Source organism: Panthera tigris, chromosome A1, assembly GCF_018350195.1.
Source record: "Panthera tigris isolate Pti1 chromosome A1, P.tigris_Pti1_mat1.1, whole genome shotgun sequence".
Taxonomy (NCBI): Eukaryota; Metazoa; Chordata; class Mammalia; order Carnivora; family Felidae; genus Panthera; species Panthera tigris.
In genome coordinates this window covers 71,034,580-71,061,956 of record NC_056660.1, presented here as the reverse complement: position 1 = coordinate 71,061,956, position 27,377 = coordinate 71,034,580, and the positions used below count along the sequence as shown (strand labels likewise).

Sequence of the window (27,377 nt, the reverse complement as noted above, 5' to 3'; positions counted from 1 at the left end):
GCAGTTCAGGGACCATCAGTTTTAACTCAAGGTCAGTCCCACCCCAGGCTTCTTACTACAGAGTTCCCATTTCTAAGGATGTTCTGGCTTGAAGCCCCATGTAGGTTGGCAGCCCAGCCCAGCCTGGCCTGGGCCTTTACCTGGACTTCTGTGCCTACAGTTGTAGGCTTTCTCAGGGCAGCTCAGGCATTGCCATCACTGCTGTGGTGATAGCAGCAGTCACTGCTGGGGCCATCCTATAATCAGATGCAGTGCTCACACTCTCAGTGGGACTTCTCAACACAGCCTGTCAGAGTGGCCTGTTAGGTGGCTGGCAGGTCAGGAAGTAGGAACTTGCCCCATAGGGAGTCTGCAATGAGATATCTTGGTGGCCAGGCCTTCATTGCGGTGCCTCCAACAGGCTGTGGGTACCTGCTAGGATGTGCCTTGAGAGTGGGTATGTATATCATTTAGACAGTGCTGTTTAACTAGAAATGCAGAGTGTAATACACTTGCCCACAGAGAAATGCTATCAGAAGACCAACCTCTTTTTAAATCGTGGCTATTTAGAGCACATGCTTAGGATTTTAGTCCCTGGTGCTACCAGGGCTAAGCTGTGTTGCATGATGTTTATGTCTGTCATTTCTCTATCAGCAGGTAACAAGGAGGGAACACATTCTACGTTCTGGGTGTTGCTGAGTATCCTCCTGGGAGCGGTGGCCATGCTGTGTAAAGAGCAAGGGATCACTGTGCTGGTAAGACCTGAGATGCAGTCAGGGCCTGCCCCTCCCTCTGCCACAGTAGAGACGTCTCGGGCTAGCCCTGCCTCTGTGACTTCCTCCACTTCTCAACCCCATTACCAGCCAGTCAGGGACCCTTCTATCAGTTACTTGTGCTTTTAGTACATGTAGTGTTTCATGGAAATGGACTGTTTCAGTTGACTATCATTAGCAACCGGTGGGAAACGGAAAGTGGGAAGTTCTTACAGACAGTGATTAGCTCTCTCATGGAGGGGTGCCGTAGAAAAAGAGAAAAGAACAGTTTCAGTTTTCCAGGGTGCTGTCCTATTGCCGCACTTCGAGATACAGCAGTGGGCTGACGCCATCAATGCTTCTGGTCCTGATTGAAGAAGTATTGAGTGTATGTTGTGCTTGGCCTTGACTGGAAATATCAAAGAGGAAAAGAGGGGTCCTGAAGAGCAAAGGCCTCCACCTCCTATGTCTGATCAGAATCGAAGCCCCAGGAAGGGAGAGGCATTGAAATTCACTTTCCTTCTCTTCCATCGTAGCCAATTTTATGCTTGATGTTATTAGAGGAAAACTTAGAAATTAGGGCTATGATCAGGGGTAGAGAAACGGAAACAAAGTTATGGGATTTGCATGGCCCAGATAGGAATAACCTGGGAAGGAAAGAGCAGATAAATCTATATGGGGTTTGATGTAAGTCAAAGCAAAGATGAAAGAGTTTATGAGGCTCAGTCTAGAAGATGAAGGTTAGCTAGCTAAGAAATGGTGCAGAAAGAATTACTGCGCAAAGATACTTGAACTTCACGGGTTATTATTTTTTTTTAAGTTTGTTCCAAGCCGATGTTTTTCAATCTCAGCATTATTGATGTTTTGGGCTAGATCATTCTTTTTTATGGGAGGGTTGTCTTGTGCACCGTGGCAGGTGTAGCAACATCCCTGGTCTCTACCCCTAAATTCCAGTAGGACTGTCTTGACTGTCACAACTTAAAATGTCTCTAGACATTGTCAAGCATCCCCTGGGTGGCAGAATCATCCACTGCTCTAAACCTTTGCTTCGCAAAGACCAGTAGTATCAATACCATCTGGGAGCTTATTAGAAATTTAGGATCTCTGACCCCACCCCAGGCCTGCTGAACCAGAATCTCCATGTAACAAGGTCCAAGGTGGCTCCTGTTAATGTTTGAAAAGCACTAAAGGTTGAATTTATGTGACTAAAGATACTAAAGATATGGTAAAATTTAGCTGTTTTCAAACATTTGATTAGAATGTGGACATTTTGATGATGTATTTAAATGGGCAGTTGGAGAGTGCCAAAATTCTATTTGGCTCAGTCCTTGTAATGATGTGATCCCCTCACCCCTTGGTGACTCATAGGGAGAAAAACAAATGGTATAAGACAGTGGCAGCTCAACAGGAAGCTTCTGCCTTCTAGAAGATGGTTTACACCAGGGGAGAAATGGTCTTCTGTGACTCACTAAAATCCTGTATCTCATGAGTGAATAAAATCAGAATTCTTTGAAATGATTAACCCAGTGCTGGCCTGTGTATTAGATAATTAATGGCTTCCAGCATTTATGGGAGAGGGTTAAGTAGGGATCCTTGCTCTAAAAGCCACAAATTACCACTGGCTTCTGATGATTTATGATTTTCTTCACCGCAAAGCCCCACATCAAAAAGACCAAAGTCATTTAGGGGGAGCTTTAACCACAGATGCCATATGCACTGTGACCACTTTAGATTGGTCAGGGAGTTCCACAAGTTGACCTTGCCTACAGCGGTGACGTCTACAGAAAGTCCATTGCAGGGCAGAGAAGGGAATCCAAGGCCCATCTAGCCTGGCAAAAGCAGCCCTCGCCTTCTGGAAAGAAACTATTTTGGGTCTACTGGAAGTTACCAGCGGAAGTGGAGCTGCATCACATCCCAGACACTGGCTTCACGTAATGGAAGTTATTTGTCGTTCACCTCGCAGCCGTGGGTGGAGGTGGCTGTTGTCCACACAGTGGACGCTAGCTGGTGCAGGTTCTGCCCTCTGGAGTGTGTAGTTTCCACCATTGCCCTGATGGTGTCCATCACAGCCAGCCAGAAGGGGAAACCAAGTGACGGAGTGTGCCCAGGTTATAAGCAAACCTCCAAAATAATGCATAAGCGCTTTGAGCCACGTTCTGGAGGCTGAAACTCAAGTCACATGACCACAGGTAGCTGCAGGGCTGGCTGGGAAGTGCTGCTGGGCTGTGTGCCCAGCAAGACCTGAAAACCAGCGGACAGCCAGGAGTCTGCACCTGAGAGATCCAGAGCCCCATCAGAGATGATTTCTTATGTTGTGCCCCTGCTACTACTACACGTGCTGAAATCAGTCAGCGCTTGGCGTTCTTGAGGTGTGACTAATTACTTACATGGCTCGGTTTTCGAGGTTGACGGCTGCCTTTATCTTCTGAGGCATAATTACTGTGCAGGTAACCCCTCTGTTAAGCCACTAAGAGACTATTTTATAGTAAAAGAAAAAAAAATAGGCAAGAGGGACCTCTGGAGAACTTCTCCTGGGAACCCCAAATTTCCAGCTATCCTGAATCCTTAGACTACTCTTCTGTGCAGACTATGAAATTATGACCAACAGGGATCTACTAGGCAGGAAATCTGATACATCACCATGAGCCGATTTCATAAGAACAATAGTGGGGTGTCTGTTTTACAGCTGGAGACGTCTCCCGTGATTATCTTAGCCACTGCAATTCTTGTCGAGATTCAGTAATAAAATTGTGAAGTGTAATTGCCACCTAATCAGAGCCAGGCTCTCCCTCACTGATTGCCTTGCTTTGCTTCCTCAGGGTTTGAATGCAGTCTTTGACATCTTGGTGATAGGCAAATTAAATGTTCTGGAAATGGTCCAGAAGGTACTACATAAAGACAAATCATTAGAGGTGAGTATATACTTTTTGTCTCCAGCCCAGACATGGAAAATGTCAAGTACCAGCTGATTTAAAACGCCATTTTCAAAATATTTCTCGCCGTTTTGAATTTGAAAATAGCTAGCCCTTTTCAGCACGGCAGCAGAGCAGTTCGGGCAGAAGTGCTGCACACGTGCACTGAGCTCGGCTGCGCTTTTATTTGAAAACGCACGACATCAGGAGCTTTGCGTTGACCTTTCAGAACCTTGGCGTGCTCAGGAATGGGGGCCTCCTCTTCAGGATGACCCTTCTGGCCTCAGGGGGAGCAGGGGTGCTCTACATGCGCTGGAAAATCATGGGCACCGGCCCCCCGGCATTCACCGAGGTGGACAATCCCGCCTCCTTCGCCGACAGCATGCTGGTCAGGGTGAGTGCTGAGCCTGTCCTCCACTTCTGTCTTCTCTGCCCACTAGCTTTCAGAACCTTTGTCCCCCTCTCTGACTTCCCAACACGCCCACAAAATCCCTAATCAGTGGAACACCTCCACATTTTTTTGCTCTCACTAAGGATATTCTCGGATGAAACCAGATTTTGATTAAGGGATCGATTGAGAGGGCGTGAGTCCCTTGTATTTCCATTCTAATCAAAATTAAGAGAAATGGTTCTTTCAAATATCAGCTTTCCTGCCAGCCTCACTAAAGTGTCCCCTGACCCCATTACTGTTGTGGTAAAGGAAATTGATGTAGTGGGATTAACACAAAATCTAACCGCATCGGTAATATATCTTTAAATGTCTGGCAGTATCCAGACACTATTTCTTGTAAAGGTTTGCTTTTTCTGAAGGCAAGGTGTCAAGCCACAAATTCTTAGTGGTGCATTTCATAGAGGTAGAAATCAAAAGGAGGAAAAACGCTCTTCTTAAATTGTCAGACACATAGGTGAACCCTGGGCCTCAGATTTCCTGGGTCACAGACTTTGGGCATCACTAAGTAAATGGGACACATTTTGACCAGAAATATAACAGATGTATAGCAGAGTCTGGTGGCTTTGCTGTATTTTTCTCTATTACAGTCTGAACACATTTAATAGATTGCAAAGTATAGTCCCACGTCCAATGTAGAAATTGACATTTTATTTTATACAACTGCTCTCCTTGAACAGAAGCCTATGGATGCCTCAAAAGTGAAGTTACAAGGTATGTGTATATATACACACCATATACATATATATGGGTGTTATATATGCATATATGTATATATGTAGAAGTTCTGTATCAAATGAGTGTTTGTTTTCCTTTTGACTGACAGGCCATAAACTATAATTACTACTATTCATTGAATGCCTGGCTGCTGCTGTGCCCCTGGTGGCTGTGTTTTGATTGGTCAATGGGCTGCATCCCCCTCATTAAGTCAGCCGGTGACTGGAGAGTAATTGCACTGGCAGCACTGTGGTTCTGTCTAATTGGCCTAATATGCCAAGCCCTGTGCTCTGAAGACAGCCACAAAAGAAGGTAAGAGGCAGCACTGAATTTTAACTTCCACACTGGGCTGGATCAGAGCATTTTGCTAAATCCATTTTGCACTGATCATTTTAACAATTTTGTGGAAGTAACATCTAAGGACATTTATTTCCAAAACGTATTTATGCCTAGGATGAGTTCCATCCATTTGGAATCCATTGCTGGCTTCAACTAGTGGGGAGTGAACTTGGAGGAGGGGAACGGATGACTGCTCTGTCTCCCCCTCCCACCTTTCCCTTGAAGTAGCATCTTGAGATCCTTTTCTCTGTAGGTGGTAAAGAGTAATTTATGGTCAGAACAGAGAGTGTAATTGATGTGTGCTGTGCCCATCATTTCACAATTCTCCTTCAAAAAACTCTGGTGGATGTTCTAGTGATTCCTTCTGTTGTTGTTTAGTAGAAAATAAACCGCTGCTCCAAAGAGACTATTCTTTCTCACAAAGAGAGAGAGAGAGAGAGAGAGAGAGAGAGAGAGAGAATAAAAGGTTATTGAGAAAATAATGGAGGTGGGGGGAACAAATGTGTTTCCTGAGAAAGAAGACTATTTAAGGTAGTTGATTCCCTTTAAGCATATGTGTTTAGGGAATTAGTAATTTCTCAGAATAAGTTTTGTTTTTAAAGCTTATTTATTTTGAGAGAGAGAGAGCATGAGCAGGGGAGAGGGAGAGAGAGAGAGAGAGAGAGAATGAGAATTCCAAGCAGGCTCTGCACTGTCAGTGCAGAGCCTGATACGAGGCTCAATCTCACAAACCATGAGATCATGCGTGACCTAAGCCAAAATCAGGAGTTGGTCGCTCAACCTCCCGAGCCACCCAGGCACCCCCAAAATAAGTTTTAAGTTTACCTGTTAAATTGGTTCATAATTCTACTAACTTTAGCCCCAGTTCACCTATACACATGCAATAATGATTTTGCCTTGTTTTGTTTTGTTTTGTTTTGTTTTGTTTTTTTAAGTACTGAAGGCACAGGGTCCAGGAAGGAGCCACCAAATTTGACCTAGCTTCTTAATTTATCCTCTTGCATCATATGGGACATCAGAAATGTTGCCTAGTTCCGGAAGCTCTTTGTTGCTCAGCTTTCTTTTTGCTTGAGTGAAATATGTGGTGACATAGCTCCCAAAAATGATTGCAATTTTGTTTATTTCAGATTTTATAAAGCTTAAACTAGTAAAGTATTATTATTCCTGTTAAGGTTGGAGAGGGGATTTTTTTTTCCCATGAAAACTATAGTGGACTAATTGGGACCAAAATACCCACTGATCTATTCAATGCCTACATGGTTTGAGGGGTGTTAGGAGTAAGTGAATTAATAAGGGCTCACAAAGTGTGATCATTCTAACCTTACTTGTATGGATTGAGCACCTTACAAGTCTTGTCCATATGCTTGATGCTAAACTAAGTGCATTAGTGAGATTTTATGACTTATCCTAATACTGCCAGGCTAAATCCTCTTTACTGATGATGTTTCTCTGCTACTGCTGGTACCTTTTCCCAATTGATGACTTAAAAAAAAAAAAACACAGCCTTTATCACTAATTTAATGTTGAGTAGGATTTTTTTTTTTTTGAGAAGTCTGAAAATAGCTACTTTAATTACTTCTCACTTTCCAGGATCCTTACGCTGGGCCTAGGATTTCTCATTATCCCATTTCTCCCTGCAAGTAACTTGTTCTTCCGAGTGGGCTTTGTGGTTGCAGAAAGAGTCCTGTACCTCCCCAGTGCTGGGTACTGCATGCTGCTGACTTTTGGATTCGGAGTGCTCAGTAAACACACTAAGAAAAAGGTATTGGCCCAGGGTGGTGTGCCATTCATACCCAAGACGACTGGCTAGACCTTCCTAATGACATTTATGGTATCTCTCTGTTCCTAAGAAATTGATTGCTACTGTCGTACTGGGAATTCTATTCATAAACATGCTGAGGTGCATGATTCGCAGTGGTGAGTGGCGAAACGAAGAACAGCTTTTTAGAAGCGCCCTGTCTGTGTGTCCTCTCAACGCCAAGGTATGTTGACTGCCATGTTTCCTGAGAAAGACCTTCCTAGCATATACTTTAAGTTGAACAGCTGAATAAGAAGAAGGTCCCTTTACCTTCACGCAGAAGCTAGCATAAGACCATGACCAAATACTCGGGTTTTTCTTTGGTTTTGTTAATGATTTTGATAAATTCATTACACTTCCAGTTGGCCAAAATAATTCAAAAGAACTCATTAAAACCAGACAGCGTCAGTGAAACTGCAGGTTACTTAAATGACGTTTTGCCCATCTTCCAGTTGGTCCAGTCACCCACTGAAATGGTAGCAGTGAGGTGGCCGCACACATCCAGACTGTGGTTGGGGGAGGGGCAGAGTTTGAACCTCAGAACACGTGCCCGGGCCACCGCCTCAAGTCTTCCTCCGGTCTGTAACTTGAAGATGACTACACCAGTGAACAGGCAGCACTTTGGTTCAGGAAGTTTAAATTATACCATCTGATGTGCAGTATTACACATTTCTGTTGCCTGTGGCTTCTCTGCTTGTGATTCCTTTTGTCAGATTAGGTAAAAATAAATGTGTAGGCTTGAAAATTGGCAGTGTTTTTGTTGAAGCTGTTTGGTAGGAATGTGTTTCACTTGTATTCTTGATGAATCCAGTCTCTTCATTTAACCAGCTGTGCCTTTTGGGGCAAAACGAAACTGCTTTGAATTCTCACTGCCCTTTTCCATCAAGGGGAGATCATGTCTGTCTCCTGGATTTGTTGTGAGGCCTCAATGAAATATGGCGTCTGAAGAGCTCTAACATGGTAGTTAGAACATGGTGGGTGCTCAAGAAAGGTTAGCTTTTTGAGGCTCGTTTTAGTTTTGGTTGTCTCCTTAAATGAGAAAATGCTACTTGGTCAAAATGAGAGGCCAAGGGGTTAGGTTAGAAGAACCTTTTTTTGGTATAGAGTATTCATAAATAATGATACATTCTGCCTTGGGTCATCAGAACACGAGTTCCTAGCATGCTTAACTGTGATCCTGTAGGGGGAGAAAAAGAGCTCTCTGGGGTTCTGTCTCATTTCCGTAGTCTATATTTAAGAGAAAGCAGGGGCACCTGGGTGGCTCAGTCAGTTAAGTGTCTGACTTCAGCTCAGGTCATGATCTTGCCGTTCGTGAGTTCAAGCCCCACATCAGGCTCTGTTCTGACAGCTCGGAGCCTGGAGCCTGCTTCAGATTCTGTGTCTCCCTCTTTCTGTGCCCTTTCCCTGCTTGTGCCCTCTCTCTCTCTCCCTCCCTCTCTCTCTCTCAAAAATAAATGAGCATTAAAAAACTTAAAAAGGGAGAAATCAGTGATTTCAGGCAAAATTGTATGAATAAATCTCATGAACGGTTGCCATCCTATTGTGATCCTGAAGTGAGGAATAATGTAAAAGGTGCTAACTCTTTGTCTTTTTCTTGGATTAAAAAAAGAAATCTTGTTCATCTTTATAGTTAAGAGACTTAGATAAAAGAATGCATTCCTTCAAGCTTTTATCCTTAATTTGATTTGCTGACCTATCCATTTATTTTATGCTACTAAAAATAAATTGCCTGTGATTTAATTTCATAAATGTTAATAGATCTGCTTTATTTTTGCTTTTCTGTTTGAACAGCAGTAATTATAGCTTCTATTTATAAAGTTCTTCCCCACAAGGAGCTCAGATTTCTTTGTAGAGGCTCTATAATTAATCTCCATTATCCTCCCTCTAAGGTTTTTAGAGAGAAAGGTTTTATTTTCTTTATTTTTCCAAATGGAAGAAACTGAGGCATAGAAGGATGGAACTGATGTTATCTAGATTAGTAATTTAGGGGTAGATAGAGACCTGGTATGATGTGCCACCCAGGTTATGCCAGTAAGTCAGGGGGAGGGACGACCTAGGTGATGTTCAAGCCTATACGTCTGCCCTAGGATGTGATCTCATATGCTATAGGAAAGAAAGCACGAGGTGTGCACACACCACACATATGTAGTTTTCTTTTTTAAATTTAAGACACACATATAGGACCTCATCTTCAAAATGGACCCGATGGTGATCGTCCTTTCTAAGAACATTTTTCAGGATTACCATTCAGTCTGAGCAAGATGGAGGTTTGGGGTTTTAGTTTTGGTTTTTTGTTCGTTTGTTTGTTTTACTTTCCACTCTAAATTGCAGTGTAGAAAAATCGTCTTTACTTCCTTTTTTTTTTTTTTGAAAAAAGCTAGGCTGATTTCAGGGAAGAGACCTCATTTAAGAAGATACCAGTTTCCTTCAACTCTGTTGCAGGAAATACATCTTCTGTATTGGTTTCCACTTTATATTCACTGTATACGAAGTAAGTATTTGGCATCTGGCTCTGGATTAGGCCCAGAATTACAAACTGAGACTCAATCTTTTTCAAAAGATGGCACTATCCACATAGGCAGTGCCAATGCCCGGTCTGTAGTTGAATTATCCACATTGCCTTGCATATGGTAGGCACTCAAAATTAGTGATTGAATTGAGCCTTGTGGAAATCAGATTTCTTTACCCTACAATGGATGAGATACCAAGTATTTAATTATATTTACAGTCATTTTTACTTGTTAAGGCTTAAAAGGATGTGCCACTTTGTATCAACTCTGAGATACAATTCTAAACTTTTTTAACCATGAAAAGGATCATCTGCCACAATGCGGTATTTCCTTAAGGATGAGCCAGGATGGGCTATAGGATTTTTATGTGTTTAAAACATTTTGGCATCGAATGTTAGCAGAAAACTTGAAACAAACTGGTTTCAGCCCTGGAAAGTCCCTTCCATTGTTGATTTACAGGTCATGGGGCTACAGTGGACATCTTCGTCTGTGGTTTCTGTGCTGGCTTTTTTTTTTTTTTTTATGTTTTTATTTCATTTTTGAGAGAGAGAGGCAGAGTGCAAGTGGGGGAGAGGCAGAGAGAGAGGGAGACACAGAATCCGAAGCAGGCTTCAGGCTCTGAGCTGTCGGCACAGAGCCCGATGTGGGGCTCGAACTCACAAACTGTGAGATCATGATGTGAGTCAAAGTTGGACGCTTAACTGACTGAGCCACCCAGGTGCCCCTCTTTGCTGGCTTTTTGCCTCCATCTATGAATCATAAAAGCTAGAGGGAAAGTTCGAGAATAAACAGGCTTTTTCAGTCTCTTACATTGCGTGGAAACAAAAATAACTTATTCTTTAAACACTGTTTCAAGTGAACTGTTTAGGAGGGCTTCTTCGGGGTTTGTTTTTGTTTTCCAGTGGGTTATCTGGAGACCTGTTTTCTCTTCAGATACTTCCCTCCATGTAACCAACCCATAGGATGAGGCTGGGCCGATGAGACTGTTCATATCAGTTCTTAATTATGGAAAGCTTGCCTTCTTGGGCTGGATTAGACTTTTAACCAGTTCCATGGAAATAACTGCAGTCTGCATTTCTGGAGCACTCCTTTTCTCTCTCCCCTGATCTGGGTGGCTCTCCCTGGCATTCTGGGTGTCTAACAGAACCCCATGTATACTGCAGAGGGCAGTTGAACTCTTTGTCTGAGCTTCTTATTGAGAAAACAGAATTTGCCCAGAACAAAGGAAAGCAGCAGGAGCTTAGGGGCGGAAGAGGCAGGAGTTGTGCTGAAGTCTGAGTAGAAGCTGAATTTGTATTCTGGGGACCACAAGCACATTGCTCACTGGTGGGTTCATGATACGATTCTTTTGTGCGGGGATGGGAGGAGAGGTAAGCACGTCCAGGCTGGGGCTGGGAGAGGCACAAAATGAAACCATTTAGAGCACACTTTATAAAGCACATGCTACTCCCGTAGCATTAGCTATAATTTGAAGATGTTAATACCAATGAATGGACAATAGTATGGCTCAGGAAGTCTAAATTACACCGTGTGCTGCACAATAATACATATTTCTGTCACCTGTGATTTCTCTGCTTGCGATTCCTTTTGTCAGACAGAATAAAAATAAACGTATAGACTTAAAAATTGGCAGTTAAAAAACAAATCTCTGATACATACGTGCTCAAAGAATGTCACACTGTTCCATACCCTTCCAGAAATATTGGTATTTTTGAAGACATGCTGTAACTGTAGGTTAAGATTGATAAGACAGGATATGGTTATATTTTCCAAAGGGTTTTTGAAGTGTTCCAATGTAATGCTACTTGAAATGTGTTCAAACCATTATTGTGTTTCATGATACATTAACTAGGACCGCCATAACAAAGACCACAGACCAGGGGCTTAAACAAGAGACGTTTATTTTCTCACGGTTCTGGAGACCAGAAGTCCAAGATCACGGTGTCCTCACATGGTCTCTCCTCTGTGCACGTACAGTTGTTGTGAACCCACAACCTTAGTGTCTCTCTCTGTCTTCAAATTTCCTCCTCCTACAAGGACTCCAGTCAGATGGGATTAAGGCCCCACCCCAACAGCCTCATTTTCACTTAATTTCCTCTTTAAAGGTCCCGTCTCCAAATATAGTCATATTCTGAGGTCCTGGGGGTCAGGACTTCAACAGATGAATTGGGGGTGGGGGGTAGAATTCAGCTGTTAACATGCAACAAGAAACATTATTTACGTTATGAAAAAGAACAGATGGCATGAATGAGTGGGTCTAGAAATCACCTCAAGCAGTTGGCCCCGTCCTCACCCAGCACCCTCTTCGATGGGTGTGATATGGTGAGAAAAACACAGGTTTCGGAGCCTGGCTTCAAATCTAGCACCACATCCTCGGGTGAGATGCTTAATGATGCCGTAGCAACCCCTCAACCTGGCAGGGCTGCATGCAGAGAAGACACGCGTGCACAGTGCCAGCCCTGCACGGGCTCATGGCACCCTTCAGCACGTGCTGGCTGCCAGGACCCCTGTTACCATGAGCTGTTGAACGAACTTCTGTGGCATCATCTCCTCTGAGATTGCTATTGGCCTGTACATTGGAAGCCTCTAAAAGGAGCATCAGTAAATACTTCTGATAATAGTCCCGTGGGTCTGCCATTCTGCTGCCCTGCTGTCATTTTGGGTCCCGGCCCCTTTCCTTGTAACTTGTCCTGAGCCCACGTACAGTTGAGAAAATGCCCTGTGCCTTCAATTCAGCTGACTTGAGAATTTCTGGTAGCTTTGCAACTATGAGTCCAGTTTCTTCTGGTCTCCCTTACCACCCTCCTCAATCGTTACAAATGCTCTCCTGAGCCTCTCTACCTCTCTTGTTTTACCGTGAGACAAAATTCTCATAACAAAGTTAACCACTTTAGTTCTTACAAAAAAAATTAAAAATATAATTACCATATGATCCAGCAAATCCACTTCTGGGTAGATGCCCACAAGAATTGAAAGCGGGATCTCAAAGACATGTGTGAACATGCACGTTCATAGAAACACTGTTCACAGTAGCCAGAAGATGAAAGCAATCCAAGTGTCTGTCCATCGATAGACCAATAGATGAGCAAAATGTAGTGTATGCATGCAGTGGAATATTCCTCAGCCTTGAAAAGGAAGGAAATTCTGACACGTGCTACAATGTGGATGACCCTCGAGGGCATTATCTACGTGAAACGAGCCAGTCATGAAAAGACTGTACAATTATACTTCTGAAAGGGATCTAGAATGGTCAGACTCATAGAAACAGAAACTCAGAGAAACAGGATGGTGGCCGCCAGGGGCTGGGGGGAGGGAAAGATGGAGAATTACTGTGTAATGGGTATAGAGTTTCAGATATGCAAGATGAAGAGAGTTCTGGAGGTTGGTTGCACAACAGTGTGAATATACTCAACCTTACTGAACTATACACTTAAAAATGGTTAATCACTCAAAAGTAATTAAACATTGTCAACAATACTAAGATTAAAAACATTTTTAATGGTTAAGATGGTAATTTTTATGTTTAATTTACAATTAAAAACTAAAGAAAAGTCTCCCATGTGTTTTTCAGAATAAAATGATCAGTATTAAATCCCTTTTTAAATTACCCATTTTATTTATTTTTTTAATATATACATATTTTGAGAGAGAGAGAAAGAGAGAGTGCACGAGTTGGGGGAGGGGCAAAGGGAGAGAGAGAATCCTCATGGAACTTTGTCTCACAATCGTGAGATCATGACCTGAGTCAAAATCAAGAGTCTGACACTTAACCGACTGAGCCACCCAGGTGCTTCTAAATTAACCATTTTAAAGTGCACAATTCAGTGACATTTAGAGCATTCACAGAGTGGTGGGACCAGCACCTGTCTCTAGTTGTGGAATATTTCATCACCTCATTCTCTTTCTGTTGCTGTATTATTCCCTGGTGATTTCTCCAGCTTGTAGTTTGATTAGAGAAGTGGAAACAAGAAGGTCTTATGGGATCTTTTCCTCCCCTGGCTGGCTTGCTCCATGTGATCACATGACCTGTGGCTGTACTGCCTCTGTCTCCCTGCCACACTGGTGTCCCCAGCCTGCTCCTCTCCTGAGCTCAGGTGGCCATCTTGGTCTCTCTTCTTGGATTCTCCAAGGACTTCGAAATCAGCTTGATTCCTATCCCTCCCAAGCAAGCCTAGTCACCAGTCGTATCTCCCTGCAAACCATCACATCCACTCAGTTCTGGTAGTTAGAAACCTCGAGTTCATTCTTGACACGCTTCCTCACTCTTATCAATCCAGCAGCAATTTCTGTGCCTTTTGCTTCCATGGTATTCCTCAAATTCCTGTGCTTCTTCCACACCACCCTAGTACAATCTGCTGCCCTCCTTCCCCGGGACTGTCACCTCAGGCTCTCCCTGGACCCCTGACATCTGTCTCTTCCCCGCTCATGTGTTTCCCACAGTGTGACTAATTTGTTATAATATAGCCCTGATTGTGACCCTCTGCCACCCTCATATACCTGGCTGTTGTTACGGGTTGAATTGTGTCCCACAAAAGACATGTTCAAATTCTTACCCCTTGGTACCTGTGACTGGTGGCTCTGCAGATGTCACAAAGATGAAGTGGTAAAGGGTGGGCCCTTCATCCTGTGTGACTGGTATCCTTATAAAGACAGACACAGACACACAAGGAGAAGTCCTTGTGAAGACGGAGGCAGAGATTGGAACCGCTCAGCTGTAGGCCAAGGAAACGCCAAGGCCTTGCCAGCAACTGTCAGAAGACAGGAGAGAAGCATGGAAGACTTCCTCCCTCAGAACCTCCAGTGGAAACCAACCTTGCTGCCCCTTACTCTTTGCCTCTAGAACTAGGAGGGAATAAACTTCTGTGGTCTTGGGCCGCCCTAGTTTGTGGTGTTTTACTCTGTCAGCCCTAGGAAGCTCATGTACTTACATGAGCTTTGTACTGGCCTATTATTACTTCTGGGCAGAGACTAAACCAGACCTGTCACAGCTCGGGATTCCCTGTGCAGCCTGCTCTCCCATGCCCTCCCTGGTCTCCCTTGCCCTCTGCACTCCAGCGACACTGGGCTTCTTGTAGTTGCTCAACTAAACACACTGGGCTTCCTCACAGCACTGGAGCCTGCCATTGCCTGCCCTGCCTGGCACACGTACTGCAGGGGAGCCCCGTTACCTAGTGACCCCCTTCAGATCTCCCAGATCTGCAGGGCCTTTCCCCAGGACAGCCCTCCCCAGGCCCAGACCAGGCACCACTTGGGGACCCACCTTCCTCCACAGCCCCAGGTGCCTTCTAGTGACACACTTTCCAACAGGGTCATTTGACTCGCAGCCTGGGCTCCAGGACTTGGGTCTGACAGGTTTGCTCATGACTGTATCTAACTGCCAGCAGCACTCGGGCTGTCAGCATCAGTCATTACCTGAAGGAATGAGAGAGGGAGAATTTCATTAGTATGAACTAGAATGTTTGCAATACTACAGTAGAAGGTATCCTGCAAGAAAGGGCTGAATTTGTTTTAGATACAGGGCCCTGGGTAGCCAGTCAGTTGAGCGTCCGACTTTGGCTGAGGTCATGATCTTACATGTGGGTTCGAGCCCCACATTGGGCTCTCTGCTGACAGCTTGGAGCCTGGAGCCTGCTTCATATTCTCTGTCTCCGTCTCTCTCTCTCTCTCTCTCTCTCTCTCTCTCTCTCTGCCCCTCCCCTGCTCATGTTCTCTCTCTCTCAAAAATAAATAAACATAAAGCATTTTTTTAAAATACAGAATTCTTGTTTCTCCCTCTCACAGCCACATGTGGTTGGATTTTGCATCTCAGCCCCAACAGGGGATGTGTGGATGAGAAGAGGGGGACTGAGGGTTTAGCAATAAAACCAGTCCCACTTGGTAATTTTTGAGTTTTCCTTAGTTAAATATCCTTCTGTTGTACCTGAGTGATATCATCTGCTCATTGCCAGCCCGTCCTTTGAATCTTATCTTACAGGGTGGGGGATTAAAGCATGACCCTCGCCTGCCCTTTGTAAGATTTTAGCCAAAGTTCTGATGGGATGGGGTTTTTTTTGTACCTTTACCTTTTGTTTTTGGTTTGAATCTGTGATAGGTACCCGTGCTCTGAACAAAGAGGTCTATCAGCTGTTGGCCAAGTTTTTATCTGTATTTTCAGGTTCACTACAATGTTGGCAAAAACCTGGCCGATAAAGGCAATCAGACAGCTGCCATCAGATATTACCGGGAAGCTGTGAGGTACTGCAAGCTTGTCTCATTTATATACATGTCTAGGATTTACAAAGACCCCCGACTTTCAGATATCTTTGCCAATTCCTGACAGTTTAGTGAAGACTATCAAGCTTTAACAGACAGCTTGGTTTCTCTCTCTGCTTCCAGATTAAATCCCAAGTACGTTCATGCCATGAACAATCTTGGAAATATCTTAAAAGAAAGGAATGAGCTACAGGAAGCGGAAGAGCTGCTGTCTTTGGCTGTACAAATACAGTAAGCATTGTTTTCTACAATTATGCTGCATATAATTAAGTTGCATATAATTATGCAAAGTGATGAGCTCCTGCATTCTGGGGTCTTAGCTTTTCTTTTCCTTGTTCATCTTTAAAAAAAAAATTCTCTTCCAGGCCAGACTTTGCTGCCGCGTGGATGAATTTGGGCATAGTGCAGAACAGTCTGAAACGGTTCGAAGCCGCCGAGCAAAGCTACCGGACGGCGATCAAACACAGACGGAAGTACCCAGATTGCTACTACAACCTCGGACGTTTGGTAAGCGGGAGTTGGCTGTGGCTGCAGAAGAAAAGCTTGTGTTTTGGGTTTTTTTTTTCCTTTTTATAATAAAATGACAGAAATAACCCCCATGCTAGCACCCTACATCTTATAAAGTTTTCTCACAGACGCTTATCACTGGAAGGTAGCTGTTGGATTTCCTTGTCTGTAACTTTCTAAGCTCTAATTAGAGAACAATTCAACTTGAATTACCCAAGTTTAAGTTATCTCAAAGGCAACAGGTTAAACCAAGGAATAAATTAGAATTTCTTAAATCCCTTGTGCCCTATAAAACAGTACTCCAAAGGTCACTTCCTGATAAACATCAGTTTTCCCTGTTTTTAAAACACGAATAAAAACGGAGATTAAAAAAACAAACCCATAATGTGGTTTCTGAGCTTCCGACTTCTCCTTCCTCCAAGGACAGCTCCCTGGGTCCCCAGGCATTTGTACTAACTGTTCTCCCCATAAAAGAGAGCTCAGGAGGATTTATTTGAAAGGGCTTTGAGATTGTCCAATGGAAATAGGAAAGAATGTGTTCCATAGAGACTTTCTTCTTTTAGTTACTGACTAACGAGCTGATGACTCTTGATTTTCTTTTCTTATACTTTATTTCTTTATTCAAATAAATATTACAAGAGTAGCTAATACAAGAAGTTCAGTAATCTTAAAATCTGAAAACATGTATTGACAAATGATGGTGAAATAGATCAGTCATCACTTCTGAAAACCCTCCATGAGGATACACAGCTTCATCCTTAAAGCTCTGGATTTTCCTAATAAGGAAAAGAACTGTACACATAATGATATGATTTGATGGAGGTAGAACTAACTTCACTGTGGTGATCATTTCATGATATACACCTGTATCAAATCATCATCTTGTGCACCTTAAATTTACATAGGTTAAATGCCAATTACATCTCTATAAGGCTGGGAGGAAAAAGACTTACCTACAAAGAGAAAAATTCTTTAAACAAGAAAGATTATATATTCTCCCTTCAGTTAAGCTTTTAATTGGGTTTCAAGAAACTACATATGTTCATCATATATTCAGTTTGATTAAATGACACATTGAAGAGAAAATTTTTTGCTCATTTTAGCCAAACTGGAATGCATGTATAGTGATGTGACTTTTTTTTTTGAGAGAGGGAGAGGTGCAGAGAGGGGGTGGGGGGACAGAGGATCCAAAGCAGGTTCCACACTGACAGCAGAGAGCCCAACACAGGGCTTGAAGTCATGAACTGTGAGATTATGACCTGAGCCAAAGTCGGTTGCCCTGTATACTGGGGCACCTGTGTGACTCAGTCAGTTGAGCATCCAACTCTTGATTTCGGCTCAGGTCACGATCTCACAGTCATGGGATCAAGCCCCACGTCGGGCTCTGCACTGACAGTGTGGAGCCTGCTTAGGATTCTCTCTCTTTCTGCCCCTCCACCGCCCCCTGCCCCCCCGCTCTCTCAAAATAAATAAATTTAAAAAAAATTTTTTTAATAAAAGAAGTTTATATATAATTTTCCAGATTTTATCCAACCTTGTGCACAGATAGGATTACATCAAAGTTGTTTTAAAGAGATGCCTATTTATCTTCACTTTAAGGGTCCTGAAGACTTGCTTTTATGGAGTCCTTGTGTTATCAAAACAAGTCAGTCCCAAAACTGGTTGAACATCCAAGTCTTTCCACCCATCCTGGATTTAGGGAATCAGAGGCTCCATAAAAGATCTGTATTTACAAAACAAACCAACAAAATTCCCTGGACATTTCAATACCCTGTTGTTGGCCCTGCATTTGGGAAGCAGATCTATCTGAGCTTTGAGCAGACAGACTGATCAGCTCAGAGCAGAAGAGACTATTTGGGGAGGACAACCTAGAAAACATGAGTTGCTTTAAGATTATTGAAAATCCAGTCTTCAGTTATTACCTTGATGGGAATATGTTTGGTCTAATCTGCTTTGTGTCTGGACTGGGTAGTCATGATTGTGCACATTGCAGAGGCAGAATTTTATGAACAGGGGAAACAAGGTGGCAGGAATGTGTGGCTAATGATGGTGAAGTTCCACCTCTCCCACTGTGCACATGTCACTTCAAATTATGCATAGGTCACTTTAAATGGGCAGATACCGCTGGTGTTCTAAATTTTAAAGTGAAGTGGCTCCTGTGTTTATTTTTCAAAGAATAGAAGATGTGTTTCAGCTATGATGTATTCTAGGAAGCTTCCATTTCTATATACCCACTCTAGTGTGGAAAAGAGGAATTGTTTCTCCCTGGGCGTGGAGGAAAGTGACAGTAATGTGACTAAATCCGTGCAACAGCAAGATGTTTAAACAAGGAAAATTGACAGCAGGCAATTCCTGTTGTCCCACATAACTTTCTCCAGAGCCACTTGACCTCGGCCACATTTGTTTCCTTCTACATTTTAAAATTCTGATCTAGTTACATACATTGATGTTGAAGCAGCTTTCTCTGTGAAGCCTGAAGATTCAAGGAGAGCTATTATTCTAATGAGAAGCTGTCAAAAAGGGATAAAAAAGTTTACTCTATCCTCTTAGGTTCTTTCTTTGGGGCCCTGCAAACTAGACTGACTACAGATTAACAAGAGAAAAGAAACAGAGTATATTAACACATGCATCATGCATACACATAGGAAAAATTCAGTGATGAGTAACTCAAAGAGACAGAACTTGGGCTTATATAGCATCTTAACAAATACATTTGTAATTAAAATACATTTGTAGAGAAGTGACAAAAGAAAGGAAGATGTTTTAGACTTCCAAGGGTGGCAAACTATCAGAGGGTAAATGCATATAGAAACTAATGAAGGTTTGTGTGGGTCCTCCTTCGTGGCCATAGGGGGTTTATGGCAGTCCTCATGTCACTGTTTCTGCTTTGAGTCAGATAAGGGAAGCTTCTGGAAGGCTTCTTTCTGCATCTGTTGAATCTCAATTGTCGTTAGTGCAATAATCCTTATGTCAAAGTGGTATATTTGGGGAAGCACATTTTGATACCCTACATCGTTCTCTCTGAGGAGGATGGTGGGAAGACAGTAAAACTTCACCTATAATGATATAAGTAGAGACCAAAAAGTCAGGCACATACAAAGCAGGACGGATCCTTGCAAAGTTAATGAAGTGAGAATGGGGGATGGGAGCAAATTGGGTATTTTCTGAGTACTTGCACTGGGCAGTTATTACAGGGATTACTGTTTTTATTCACTGTGACTATTACACTAATACCTGCATGACATTGTGTTTGATATCCATATGAATTCTTCTTTCATTTTTTTCTTCAGCGTTGAAGGTAGCTTTTTAGATTATTGTTTGCAAACTGAGTGTATCTGCCTATAGTCTTCTAGGTTATACTTTCAAGCTCTAAAACTTAGCAGTCTTTTTCTTTCCCCTAGTAACTGCCTGTCACTGCAATTCCTTGGGGTTTGGAAAATAGAGAATTTATGCTAAATGAACCCTTTGTTGTTTTTTTTTTAATTTTTTTTTTAACGTTTATTTATTTTTGAGACAGAGAGAGACAGAGCATGAACGGGGGAGGGTCAGAGAGAGGGAGACACAGAATCCGAAACAGGCTCCAGGCTCTGAGCTGTCAGCACAGAGCCCGACGTGGGGCTCGAACTCACGGACCGCGAGATCATGACCTGAGCCGAAGTCGGCTGCCCAACCGACTGAGCCACCCAGGCGCCCCTAAATGAACCCTTTGTAAGAGTTATGTCCAAAGAAAGGAAAATAAAATATAAGGTTCGGGATTTTATCCATGTACACCAGTCCTTGGGATTCATTCCACTTTCACATAGAAGATCATCTGTTGTATTAAGTGTGTTGAGACCTTGTGCCACTCTCTGTGTGTATTGTTTACTAATTATGCTACCATAAAATGACCTTCCTATGTTCCCTTCTGCCAACTGCTCTTGCTTATTTAAAGATTTTTGTCTCCATTGTTGTTTAATTATCCAGCTTTTGCCTGCTTGACAGCTTAAAAGCATTAAGAGCTTAATCTTTAACAGCTCAACCAACACATTTATATATTGGTGAATAAGACGAACTTAATAACAAAATTTCTTTTTAAAAATCCTCTTTAGTCACTCTTTAGTAATGACAGAAATGTGTTTTGATTTCTGCACCCATATAAGAAGGGAATATAATGTAGTTTTCTTGTGAAATAGAAAATTAGGAAAAGCTGGATTATTTGGGATACGTTACTATTAGAGAATTGCAGTAATAGTGACTGGAGGCATTACTACAGACAGTTCATTCTGCAAGAACTGATTGTATGTATCACTCAGGAGCCATTTAGGAAAACAGAAGCTATGCGATTTTATTTTATTTTATTTTATTTTATTTTATTTTATTTTATTTTGTTTTATTTTATTTTATTTTATTTATTTTTATTTTTTAGTAATCTCTACACCCAACATGGGCTCGAACTTACAACCCCAAGATCAGGAGTCACATGCTCTTCCTAAGCCAGCCAGGCACCCCTATGCTAAGTATTTTAAATAGAGAAGATTCAGTGCAGAGAATGGGTTAGACAACTGTTGGAAGGCTGGAAGATAGAAGTGGTTAGATGACATGAACTGTGAGAGTGTAAGGAAACCCTGTAGCATTGGGGTAACAAACAAGAGGAAGTGGTGCCACCAGAATAGAAGGGCTCAGAGAGGGGGCTACCATCTCAGGAGCTACCATAATCTCAAGAACTAAGATCATGAAGAAGAACCACTGCTTCCAGCCTGGAATCATGGAGGTGGGGGGCAGGGGGTAGGGAGTGGGAGGAATTGCCCCATCAGATGCACTGCCAAGGAACAGGAGCAACAATGGGAGAGTGGGGGAAAGGGCCCCTCTTCAAGCCATCTGATGTCACCTGTGACTCCTGTTGGCAGAAGCCTAACAAGGGGCCAAGTGGCAAAGGACTCTGGGAAATGCATATTGCAGAGTATAGAAGGATGGGCATAGAGCATAGAGCTAAGAGGTAAATAATGTTCTCATTGCCTGTCTACTTTCTGGATGGTAGTTCTGGCTAAGTCACCATTTTCCTTGGCTTCCCTTAAAGTGTTGTTCACTTTGTATTGATAATCTAAGAAGGGTAAAGGTTGAGACAAAATAAAAGTAAATTTTGCCTGATTCAGTTGGTTGTTATTCTTCAGTAAATAGTAATAATAATAAGAAGAAGAAGTAATAACCTATGTGAAGAATTTTGGTGTTGTGTTAATGAAGTTATGTTGGTTTGCCTGTGTGTTAGAAAGAATGTCATCACAGATTTTGCCCAATTAACTCAAATGAATGTCACTTGCTAGAGAGAATTGACCGAGAAATCAGTGGAAACCCAGATACAGGCAATTAAATGTTGATATAATTAGCACCCTAAGTTATTTTACTTTTTGAACTTTTCACATCATTTCCTTGTTTAAGGGTGAAATATTGTGACCTGAGTTTCTGAGCCTCCTGAGAAATCTGACAACATCTTTAGCAAATGGATATTTGTAAGGTTTCCATAATTAAAACTTTCTTTTGCTTGCATCATATGTCACCTGTTTACCATGTGGGTCATGAGAAAATAAAAACGTTTCTGTCCTTTAATGAAAAGACAGACTTGCCAGTAAGGAAGGAAATTGCCTTGACCTTGGATAAATTGTTACCGTGTGTAGTTTTTGTAGAGTGAAAGGAAGTTCATTCAAATAAGACATGGGCATTTGAACGGAGTTAAGGCAAGAGGTTCACCTGCTAAAAAATCCATCATTTTCTGCCTCGGAATGCTTTTATTAACTATGCAGATTGAGACCCAGGCTTTCTGTGCTGTTGTCAGTGTTAAACAACAGGCCCTCTCAAAAGAAAGCAACAGATCATTCTCTCCTTCCAAAAGGAGGCAAACAGGCTTCAAATTGCCAAGATGGGGGTGCCTGGCTGGCTCCATCAGTTAAGAGCGTGTGACTCTTGATGTCTGGGTTGTTGGTTCAAGCCCCACGTTGGATATAGAGATTACATAAAAATAACATCTTAAAAAAATTGCCAAGGTGTTTCACATTGCCGCTTAAGATTTTTCCAAGGAGTTTACTGAGTATGTCTAACACACTCATCGTTTTCTGTGTAGCTTAGATGTAGGCAGAAACCGCCTACTAGAACATTCTTCACATGGCGAATTCGTCATATGTAGCTGTTAATCACATTAAATATTTATTTACCCCTTTAAATAATACCTTATCAAAGATAGACTATGTGAAGTCTTTCTGTAAAAAGAATAATGATTCGGTTTTTAATTTTTGTCTCTCTAGTAGTCTCAAATATGATTTGACACCTGGGATCATTAAATTATGAATTATAGTTAAGAGGTTGTAGGCTTGGGAACTAGACTACCTGGTTCTCATCCCCACTCTGCCATTTCTAGATGTGTAACTTTGGGCAAATTACTTAATTTTTCTGTACCTCTGTTGTTTCATCTGTAAAATGGGGATAGTTATGTACTTCAATGAGGTATTTTGAGATTCAGCGAGTTAATACGAAAAATTAGAAGTTCTGTAATTATAAGTTAGGCTTGGTAGGGGTTTGGTTTTGGGTTTGGTTATGTCCTAGAGGAAGCAAGAACATTGGAATACTGATTTTTGGGGGCCATGCTTTGTTTCCAGTACGCAGATCTGAATCGTCATGTCGATGCGTTGAATGCGTGGAGAAACGCCACTGTGCTGAAACCAGAGCACAGTTTGGCCTGGAACAACATGATCATACTCCTTGACAATACAGGTATGGAAAGGTGAATTAAATACATTGGAGGAAATGGAGCCATGATGCGGTGCCATTGAATACTTAGGAAACAGATTAGCGTGCTTTTTCTTTCTCTAGTGTGTATTAGTTTTAAAAAAATAATATGGGGTAGTACAAAAATGTCTGTTCTTCTAGAAGACAGAGTTTCCTTTGACCTATTGAAACAGGTATGTGTGGAAAAATGACACTTTACTTGGAATTAGTGCTGAGCCAGGGGTGAAGATGGGTGCTAAGATCTCGTTTCGTCTGAAGTGTGTTATCTAGCATTGCCCGTCCCCATGCTAGAGCCACCAAAAGAGCAAAAATGGCTTCTGGGTTTACGACCTGTGAAGACCATGCTCTAAAGTTCATGGACTGTTGTCAAAGGAGATGCCCTCAAACCTACAGTCAGAGTCATGGGTTCTTCTTTTAGATAGGATGCTAACAGACTTGATGATGTGGTTCCTCAGCCCAGATCTTAGCTCGGTCAACCAGGAGTTACCCTGCTCCCCTACTTTTGAAAATCCAAGCAGCCCATAAGAAATGATAGTTTTAATTTGGCAGAATTTCAAGCTGGTGAGCCATCTAAGCAGTGCTTCTAATGAAAATACAAAATGTATACTTCGATATGATAAATACTCAGTTATTAAAGTGTTACTGTGGATACTCTTATGGTGCAGACTTGTTTTCTCCGATGTGGGTATAACTGGTATCTGGGAAAAAATTAAAACTAGGTTTTATATGCTTTTAAAGAATTTAATCAAAAGCTGTTTGTATATTATTTTAGAATTGCACTAGACTGCAGTATCTTTGCAATTTATGGGGTTGTGTGTGTGTGTGTGTGTGGTGAGTATGTATACGTGTGTTGTGCTATGTGTATGTGTGTTATCTGTGTATATGTGTGTTATGTGTATATGTGTGTGATGTGTGTGTGTTATCTATAGACATGTGTGTTATGTGTTGTGTGTATATGTATATGTGTATGTTGTGCTGTGTATATGTATGTAATGTGTGTGTATTGTGTGTATGTATATGTGTGTTGTGCTGTGTGTATGTGTGTTATCTGTGCATATGTGTTACATGTTGTGTATGTGTGTGTTGTGCTGTATGTGTGTTATGTGTTATGTGTATGTGTATGTTGTGTGTATGTATATGTGTGTGCTGTGCTGTATGTATGTGTCATCTGTGTATATGTGTGTTATGTGCCATGTGTGTATGTGTCTGTGTTGTGTGTATGTGTGTGTGTGCTGTGTGTATGTATGTGTTATCTGTGTGTATATGTGTTCTGTGTTGTGTGTATGTGTGTGGTGTTTGTGTGTTGTGTGTATATTGCATGTGTATATGTGTGTTATGCATTCTTCATTGATTTTCTTAAGTCATGCAGTACAATGTTAACATGTTTTTTTTTTTTTTAATTTTCCTATGTTTTCCTTGCAGGTAATTTAGCCCAAGCTGAAGCAGTTGGAAGAGAGGCACTGGAATTAATACCTAATGATCACTCTCTGATGTTCTCGTTGGCAAATGTGCTGGGGAAGTCCCAGAAATACAAGGTGTGTAAACTGCAGGCCGTGATTTCTTGCAATTAATGCCAGCATCTGACAGAAGCCATAAATGTTACTTCTGCCCAGTTAAATTCAGAAGTAGGCAAAAACAGTGGGGGCAGTGTACCAGTGTGGCTTGGTCAAAAAGATGGATTTGCCCAAAAGATGGATTTGCACAGTCAGACTTTGTGTCCTTTCTCATCAGAATTCATCACCATTGCTCAAATGTGGGGTGGGGAGGAGAAGCCCAGAGAGGAGGCAGTGATGCCCCAGCCCCAACCCTGGCACGAAGTTGTTTGATTTTGTCCCTCGCAGGCAGGTGGGAGCTCTGATTTGTTGGCGCGGTCTTCTGCACAAAAAAATTCCAGCCCATGGGGAATGCAGGACTGGTTCTTGCCCATTTAGAGTTTTTCCTCATCTAGAGTTAAGCTGTAGGTCATCTGGAAGGCCCTGGACGTGTCTGACCAGTGGAACCAAAAGATACTAGATCCAGGCTCCCAGGACTGGCCAGGAGTGACAACTGTGAATCAGAAGGCGCACGGCGCCCTGTGGCCTGAAGGGGACTCTGTGTTCCTAACATCAGTGATCTCAGACTTCAAGCGTGCGGCTGAGAACCAGTGAGGGAGTGTATTAGATACAAATGCGCAGATTCCTCCCCACAGGATGCTGTCTCAGTCGACAGGGTGGAGTCAGGGACTGTGCACTTGCAGCTAGCATCCTGGGTTTCTAACACAGATGCTACAGAAAACACACTTTCAGATGCAGTGCCTTCATCCTCTGTGGCAGCAATTTTTTCTTTCAGAATCAGGAGCTGTATCGAATGTTGATCACACCGGGCCTAAAGGAAGTGATTCATTCATGTGTGTTCCATGTTACTTAACTTCTCCTCTGCTTATCACATACCATTATCGGCATAGTTTTCCAAAACAACAGTAAGATAGTCCATGCATGTCTCATTTTTAAATATCAGGGAGTTTGATAGCCCCGGTTAATATTTTGATGTTTCTAGATTTTGCTCCAGAGATGACTTTTTGAGGGGGTTAATTTTTATTTTTTATGGACTTACCTGTATAGAGCCAGGGAAAGAAGGCAAGTTTTGTGGTTTTCCCTTCTACCGACCTCTCCAGGCATCCCCGTCAGCCTGGGACGGGTCGGGAGTGTCCAGTGACCAGCTACAGCAAGTCATTTTCAAGATGCAGCCTATGTAACCATTGTATTGATTTTTCTATCACCCCACAGCCTATAAACTAGAACTCTATTAAGGTGACAGAACCCACGGTCCATTTGGCTTCCAGTTCATATCATTTTTTTTTCCAGATAAAGTAGAAAATACTCCATAGAGCAGAATGGAGAAATGGGTTTCCTATTTCTCTACACATTTTGCATCCTAATTGTGTAGGCCAGAGTGCTGAGCCTAAGATGAGGAAACAGAAGATGAAATCCGAAATAAGAATCTTGCAACAGTTCTGCCAAAAGGAGGGACGTGATGTTACTCCCTGAGCTGTGGTGTCAGCCACCGGGTGCTTGCTTCATATATTGTTTTAAGTTCAGGATTTGGAATTTGGATTTTCCTCTCACGATGCTGCAGAAGTGACCCCCATTGCTATTGGTCAGCTACTTCTAGCCCGTCCTTGAAGGGCACTGGGTGGGGACTCTCTGCAGAGGTGGCAAGGTGGTGGGGACTTAGGGATGGAGAGTCAGGACAGGTGTCTGCTGTCTATATAACTCACTTCACCTAAGCCTTTGCTGTTCTGTATTATCATTAACTTGACAAATCTCATTAGTGAGCCTGGAGACTTCGTGAGGGCAGAGCCCCAAGTCCCATTTTTACAACTCCTCTGCTATCCAGCGTGCTAATGGGCATTTATTAAGTGCCCGGTTACAGCTGTGAAATGGCTGAATGCTTCCCACCTTTGGCCGTGAAACATTCAGGCTTCCAGATTCCCTCTTAAGACATTGATGTGCACAGTGATCTGTATCTGTGCACAATGCCTTGTGCCCCTGTGATTATGGGGCAGATTGTCATCTGAGCAACCCTGTTACCTAACAGCAGCCCCTGAAGCATCCTTTCATGGCCACCCCACTGTTACATAACCGAGATGGAAGCATAGAACCTCTCTTTCCTCCTGATGACCCTTCTGTCAGTGAGCCATTTTTAAACTCGGGAACTTTGACTTATTTTTTCCTCCCCCATTACCTCACTCAGCCTCCTCACACCCCCACTTCAGGCTCTGCCTTGCCAAGAGCGGCAGCCCCCCAAGACGGTACAAGCCCTGCTCCCCTCTCTACACATGCCATCCTGAACACCACCGTGTCCTCCAAACCTGACTCTGACTCCACGTCCTCCTGAATGGTGTCCACACTCATGGGCATTTCAAAAATCCCTTAAACGAATCCAGAGTCCCCCGAGAACTCCTAACTTGCTTTTTCTCTCTCCATCAGTTGTCTCTAATTAACTCTGCTTCCTTTGCAAGTAGAGAAGCATTTTAAAGTAGATTTAGATTCCCTGGACTTCCTATTTCTCAGATTTTAGATTAAATGGTAATATTTGAAAGTCATCAGAAAGCATAGGTACTTAGAAACCACTCCAAATCTATGCAATCCATTTGGTTTCTTTTTTACCAGCATACCTAATATGTCAGGAAAACCTTACACTTCCTTGAACGAGTTTCAGCGACCATAGCTTGGAATGTAGACATTGACTCTGAGCTCCGGAAGTGCTGTTTGCTGACATCTTGTAACAATGTCTTCATTCAGTCCTTTTTGGACAACATCTCCAAAATATAAAATTTTCTCTGCCAGCTCTCTCTAAAAAGGTTGTGGCTTCAGAGCTGTTTGCCCAAATGCCCAGCCTGTTTCTCAGGAGTACCATGGGCCATCA

At 42.5% G+C, this 27,377-nt stretch overlaps 1 protein-coding gene across 3 annotated transcripts in view; it reads left to right on the top strand.

The window, feature by feature from the left end:
- The window catches only part of TMTC4 (transmembrane O-mannosyltransferase targeting cadherins 4), a 64,599-nt gene that overhangs the window by 33,981 nt on the left and 3,241 nt on the right, over nucleotides 1–27,377 (top strand). For 2 of the 3 annotated variants that reach the window (XM_042979763.1, XM_042979759.1), the window contains exons 6-16: nucleotides 634–734; nucleotides 3,551–3,643; nucleotides 3,873–4,037; nucleotides 4,918–5,120; nucleotides 6,738–6,909; nucleotides 6,998–7,129; nucleotides 15,610–15,689; nucleotides 15,831–15,938; nucleotides 16,073–16,214; nucleotides 22,841–22,955; nucleotides 24,393–24,505. In XM_042979763.1, coding sequence (XP_042835697.1) covers nucleotides 634–734; nucleotides 3,551–3,643; nucleotides 3,873–4,037; nucleotides 4,918–5,120; nucleotides 6,738–6,909; nucleotides 6,998–7,129; nucleotides 15,610–15,689; nucleotides 15,831–15,938; nucleotides 16,073–16,214; nucleotides 22,841–22,955; nucleotides 24,393–24,505 — 1,424 coding nt within the window. The remainder of the gene's footprint in view (nucleotides 1–633; nucleotides 735–3,550; nucleotides 3,644–3,872; nucleotides 4,038–4,917; nucleotides 5,121–6,737; nucleotides 6,910–6,997; nucleotides 7,130–15,609; nucleotides 15,690–15,830; nucleotides 15,939–16,072; nucleotides 16,215–22,840; nucleotides 22,956–24,392; nucleotides 24,506–27,377) is intronic. The other variant, XM_042979764.1, reaches the window with a different exon arrangement.